Genomic DNA, 6,596 nt, shown 5'->3' with positions numbered 1-6,596 from the left:
CACACAAGGTACCAAAGCCAGTCAGGAATTAACCTTTCAACACTGACTGAAAGTAGCACTCTAATCTACCAGAGGATTTAGTGATAGGAGGTAAAGAAAGGTGGAAGGTTGCTCAGATGAAGCACAGGACCTGAGGATGGCTGAGATGTAAGAGGCCAGAAGCTCAGGCAGAAAGTCTATAAAATGATCATGACACACTATTCCGTTCTGCTGGCTAACTGAACGCACTGACATCTGTCTTAAAGCAGTTGCTTTCCAATATGACGATTCTATGTGTTATGACACGTGGACTTCCAACTCCAGAGCTTCTTGTTAGAATTGTGTACTTTGCCAATGGTCTGAGTCAAGAAGAAAGTCTTCGAGTCAGCAAATAAGCTTCATTATAATGTTTACATAGGGTGAACAGAAAGTGGAGGGAATTTCTGTTTTGATAAGTGTAGGGGGAATTCATAGCACCAGTTTTTGTTGTTGTTGTTGTGAAAAAGCAGGTATTGGTTTTCCCCTCATGTCTAGCAAAAGTGGAGGAAGAGTGTAAGAAAATGAATATATAGAAAGATGAGGAGGCTCTTCTCAAACTCTACTGTCTAATATCCCAAGTCAAGAAGACTAGGAAAAACGTATCTAGAAAAAAAAAATTTCTAGGGAAAAAAAACCCATTATTTTAAACTTCAATAATCTTGGACTAAAACTGAAGAAAAACAAAACAAACAATAGTAGAATAGAAACAGAACATAGCGTTCGAATAGAAAATGTTGAAGCAGAAGCATAACTGTGAAACCACTGGGACGCATTTAGCTAAAGAGCTCACACCATGCTATATTCGAAGCACGGTGATTAGATCTGCCAGCAAAGAGAACCGGAAAGGGGGACATTAGTACTGACCTATTTTGTTTGTGGTCAAATGGCCAAAGGTTTGTTTTGATGGTTCGATGGTCATGTAAAAATGTAATTGTCATAAGTAAAAATGCCTCTGGGGTTTATTTATTCACTCAGAAATAACCAATTACTATGAGACAAACATTGCTCTAGACACTGGGGAAACAGCCAGGAAGAAACAGGAAAACATCTTTCTCCCTGTAGATTTTATATTACTGTGAAGGTTTAAATCAGTGATATAAACACCTGTGTCAGACAGTGCGATTTTGAATGTCGCTGAGAAAGCATTTAAATGGAAATTAAGATTTTTGCCATTAGAGATGGCATCCTGTCAAGCAGAGTGATCAAGGCAGGGCTTTCTGAGAGATGACGCTGGCCTCAAGTCCTGGAAGTCTCTGGAGACCAAGGCTGAGTATCTGAGAGAGGAGCCTTCTAGGCAGCTGCACCAGCAAATGCAGAGGGAGAACAGGACTGCGATGTGGGGAACATGCATGCCCCGTGTGCTGTGGAGATCAAACCAGGAGGAATGGTGACCAGTGGAGGGATTTGGAGGGCATTCCATAGGTCCAGATGTTGAGGGGAAAGCCATGGAAATGCCTGGAACAGTGGACATGACTTAGCATTCTGTGGGTACCAAAGCAGGTACTGCTGCATAGCCAGTGTTTGCATAGCCTCTTCTGTATGTAACTCCAATAGTAGAACAGAGAGTACGGGGAGGACAGGAGCTCTTTAAATTTTGTCATGAATGGATAAAGATTTTTTTAAAAGTCACCTAAGTGGCTTTTTACCTATAATTAAAACAAAAACAAAAACCTCACTTTTTGGAAAAAAGAAAGGAAGGAAGGAAGGAAGGAAGGAAGGAAGGAAGGAAGGAAGGAAGGAAGGAAGGAAACAATATTTATTGCCAGTTACCACAGGCCAGATGCTATGCTCAGGAATTTAGAAATATTGTTGCCTACAGCCCTGCCTCCTGTCCAGGACACTCACGACCTACACAGCAGCAGTGGTAAACCACTGGCCGTATCCTCAAGTCTAACACACTGCTTCCTTCCATGACAGCTCCGTTACCTCTCTCCATACAGCCCTGCTCACTGTCCACAGAAGGTTGCTTCCAGACCTCTGCATGCATGCTGGTCCTTTACACAAAATGTAGTCCTTATAAATAACCTGCTTGCATATTGCTGCGTACTTCAGGTAATCTGTAGATACTGACAGCACCGAGGATGCTTTCAGAACCATGGGAATGGCTGCTGTGGAGTATTTGTTAGAGACTAAAGATGGAGAAAGGAAATGTGCTTTCCACACAGAAGCAGCCTTCTGTGTGTGACTATCTCCGTCTGTAGCTAGCTGGGTCTACAGATACCACTCCAAACACATGTTACACTGTCTGTGTCTCTTCTGGAACACCTTTGTTCTTCTCTCTCTCTTCACCCCTTCCTTTTATTCTTTCTCCAGAGGAAAGTTTGAAAAGGAACTAACTCATCTAAGTGACTGTCCTGTCTCAATGCTGGTCTAGAGACTAGAGACAGTTCGTCCTTGTCGTCAGTCTGGGTTAAACTGTTCAGTTGTCTGGGACAATGGAAAATAAAATAAAATAAAATATATCTAGAAGAGGTAGAATTGGATATATAAACAATTCTGGAAAATACAATGAATAATAAAAGACAATATAATAAATAACAGCACATCTGATTCTAAACATTTAACATGAACTCAAAACATGTATTCATTTACATTAACATTTATATTACAATTATATTAATATGTAGAAAGATATAAAGCCAACAGGAAATATATGTAAATCATAAATCAAAAAGTACTTTGTAAAAATAAGGAAATCTTAGGCAGGTATGTGGTTCATAACTATGATACCAACCAGAACCTGGGAGGTGGAGGCAGAATATCAGGAGTTCAAGGCCATTCTCAACAAGGCAGAGTTAGAGGTCAACATGGACGACAGGACACCCTATAAAGTACAGTAAAAAGGCAACTAGTAAAGTTTTCTTAGAATTTATAAGAACATTATAAATGTAGATGCTAGAGAGCAAATAACAGCTATCTGGTATTTTAATTAAATTAGAGTGATAGAAGCTAGCTAATGGTTCTCCACAGTATTTTCATAAATAAACCAAAACGATTGTTACTATGTTTCATATGACACCCATGCTTTTAAAGTTGTCTAAAGTCAAAAGATACTGTCCAAATCATGATACTTTATGAACACATTTATAACTTGATGTATTTGAACTTCTGATATACATAAGATATTTATTGTGTAGTAACTGCTATGGTCACCAAGAAAAGCACAGATACAGGACCTGGTATTTCACTGATGCAGTATTGTATATGCATGTGTTATAGCACAGAACCCCCTTTATCAACCGTTTCAATCTGGTGCACTTGCATAATTTGTAGTCAACAAATTGATAAATATTAATCCAATGATTGAATAGAAAATTCCAGGAAGAAGTAACTCTGTGTCTTGAGCTGGACATTGTTGTGTAGAGCACAGTGAGCTCTCCCACCGTCTTGGTCAAGGCATGAGTCACTCCTCACCACCTTCGTCACGGCTCTTCTTGGTTGTCAACTTATGTCTGCAGTGAACTAATCCAGAAATGAGGGCACGTTTGTGATCCAGATGTTAGGGCAGGAAGACATCTGGCCCTTAAGGCTGGATGACACATGCCTTTAATTCAGACCTGGAGACTGGAAGGCACACCTTTAATCTGGGCCACACCTTCTGTTGGAAGCCCATAGAAGGACAATGGAAGAAGGATGGTGGGGGAAGGGTGTCTTCACCTGCTGGCCCCCACCCCCACCAGCACATTCATCTCCTTCTTTGAGATCCCAGCAGAGCAGCTGAGACACCAGCCTTGCTGGACTCAGCAGCTGCTAGAGTCGAGCTCTCCATTCATAGCCATTGTCCTCCCAGTGAATTCATATATATCTGGAGAGAGAGAGAGAGATTCATTCTGTAAATTCTGTGACCCTAGGTAACCCTGAATAGTATAGCCTGCCAATCACCCAGCCTAGTGCTCAAATACCTCTCATTATATTGAATACTGGCCTCAAGTTGTGAACTCTCTGAACGCTGGCAACACTCCTGCCTCAAAGAGAAGCCACACTTACTTCCTTTACATGAAAAGGTGGAAACACTCCATTTAAGGGAAGGGAAAAAGAGAAAAATAAAACAGATTTTTCGAGTACATAGCAAGCTGTGAAAGGCACAGCATGTCCTCAGTTAAGATGGAAAACTCCATTGTGTTTGCATGTGTGAAGCAATATTCATAGAGATGGCGTCTAACCACAGTTCAGCTCTCCATTAAGAGTTGGAGAGCTCGACCTGTGCAGATAAGTGGAGAATAATGTAGTTAAAATCCTGGAAACAAGACGGCAGCCAAGGCCACTGGGGTCTGCTTAGAGTTCCAGACCAGCCAGGGCAGCATATTGAAACACTGTCCAGAACAAACAAACCGTACAGGTACCTAAACTTTATTCCAAGATGGAGAAGATCATTACAGACAACAGTGAAGCAGGCCCCATGTTAAATAATAGAATTGCTATACATCACCAGTGCAAAGGTGGTACCTAGCACAAAACTGAGGGGTGTGTGTGTGTGTGTGTGTGTGTGTGTGTGTGTGTGTACTTCATATAAATGAAGATACTCCTTCTTGAAGGAATTGCTGGCTCATTCCCATAGCAGAACACATACTTTACTTTTGTACAACACTCACTCAGCAATTTTCTAGACATCTTCTTCATCAATTAAGTTTGACCTTCCTATCAACCATTTGACCCAATTGTGGAATTCGTAGTAAGGAGGCTAAGAAAGGCTCTTTTCTGCACCCCACCCTCAACATGAATCCAATTGTTCATTTTGGTCAAACTACCTCCTTGATTGCAAACACTCTCAACTAGATTAAAAGTGTGTTTTCTTTAACTTCTCAGACAGCTGCCGATGCCCACGCTGGCATCGGTTGGCTCTGAAACTCAGCTGTGTTGGGTTGATCCTTCTTGTCCTGACTGTGATTGGTCTCGGTGTCTTAGGTAAGTGAGACAAAAGCTTTTACCTTAGAATTCTCTCTCTAGCCTGGCAGTGGTGACACAGGACTTTAATCCCAGCATTCTGGAGGCAGAGGTAGGAAGATCTTTGTGAGTTCATAGGCCAGCCTGGTCTACAGAGCGAGTGCCAAGACAGCTAAGGCTACACAGAGAAACCATGCCTTGAAAAACAAAACAAAACAAAATCTTCCTCTAGTTCCACCATAAGTATTTTGGTTTCTTCACATGAGCTGGCCACCTTGAGCCTGGGAGAGGAACAATGACGGGCAGTTACAGGACAATATCCCCTTTTGCATTTCTCCTGTTTTGGAGAATCACTATGGAGATGACGCATGTGCACATAGAACTCTAAAAAAAGTCACAAGTGTGACAAGATAACAATAACAATGAAAACCACAATGCCTACATATGAGTTTATTAGGTGTCTGCCGAACTCCAGAAGATAGCCAGCAACCTTATGCTTGGTGTGGGTGTGAGCATCCTCACACCACAGGGATGAAGTTCAGAGGTGGGAGAGGTGCACGCGCTTCACAATGCCCTTAGAAGCTGGCCGGGCAGCAGGAACAAGAGGCTCTGCTCCCTACAACATTTAGATGTGGTGTAACCAACAGCAGTGTGAACCTGTGTGTTCTGTGCTCTTCTGGTTCTCTATTTGCTCTGTCTCCAAAGTGGTCCCCTGTTAACACGTCGCTAATACATTGTCTCCTGTCCATACTCAAGCTTGTTGAGTTGACTTCGTTTCCTGAAGTGATAGATATAATATCGATTCTATTGTATGTAGAATGTACATTTCACCTTCTTCCTATGTTTTCTATCTACCGTTATTACAAAATACGCCAGTAGGAAAAGGCGTTCAAGAGAACAAGACGAAAGCAACAGTCGAAAAATGCAATGTGAACGTTTCAGAGAGCAGTACGAAGGCAACAGGTAATTTTGACTTCCTGATTTTGATCAATATCACATTACCTTTCATCAAGGCTCACATCATGGCGGGTCTTATGTTTGAGAAAATGGAAGCATAAAGGTCAGGCGGTTGTGGTGCACGCCTTTAATCCCAGGATTCAGGAAGCAGCAGCAAGCAGATCTCTGTGAGTTCGAGGTCAGCCTGGTCTAGAAGAGCTAGTTCCAAGACAGGAACCAAAAGCCACAGAGAAACCCTGTCTCGAATATAAAAAAAAAGAAAAAAAGAGAAAAATGGAAGCATAAAAAGGTTAAGAACTTGTCAAAAGTCATGTGATTGCTAAGTGATGCCGTTGGAAACTGAAGATGTGATCTTGAAATCTAGCACCTTGGCCTCCTGACCATGCTGCCTCAGCCTGATAGCACAGCTGGTTACTACAGATGAACAGCAACTTAAATAGTAAAATATGGAGCTGAAGAGACAGCTCAGTGGTTAAGAGTGTTTGTCTGCAAGCGTGGAGACTGATATTACAACCCCAGCCTCCATGTAATAAACACCCCAGGTCAAGCACTGGGACCTTCTTGCTTTCAGTTTTGGAAAAATCAGTATTAGTTTCACATTCAATAAGAGACTCTGCTTCTAAAGAATAGGTGGAGAGGGATAAAGGCAGACATCTTACATCCTTCTCTGGCCTCCGCACGTGCATAGGCACATGTACTTGTACACACATGCAAGTAAACCACACACACACACACAC

The 6,596-nt window shown here is 41.9% G+C and overlaps 1 protein-coding gene across 1 annotated transcript in view; it reads left to right on the top strand.

Moving 5' to 3' along the window:
- LOC126495498 (killer cell lectin-like receptor subfamily B member 1B allele B) overlaps positions 1-5,960 on the top strand; it is a 20,926-nt gene extending 14,966 nt beyond the window's left edge. Inside the window, exons 2-3 of the mRNA XM_050133082.1 lie at positions 4,825-4,923; positions 5,782-5,960. Coding sequence (XP_049989039.1) covers positions 4,825-4,923; positions 5,782-5,960 — 278 coding nt within the window. The remainder of the gene's footprint in view (positions 1-4,824; positions 4,924-5,781) is intronic.
- Positions 5,961-6,596: the final 636 nt, after the last annotated feature.

This window comes from Alexandromys fortis, unplaced genomic scaffold, assembly GCF_014885135.2.
Source record: "Alexandromys fortis isolate MF-2015 unplaced genomic scaffold, M_Fortis_MF-2015_v1.1 scaffold_471, whole genome shotgun sequence".
Taxonomy (NCBI): Eukaryota; Metazoa; Chordata; class Mammalia; order Rodentia; family Cricetidae; genus Alexandromys; species Alexandromys fortis.
Note: the sequence above shows the minus strand (reverse complement) of the source record. Positions and strands in the feature narration are given on the sequence as shown.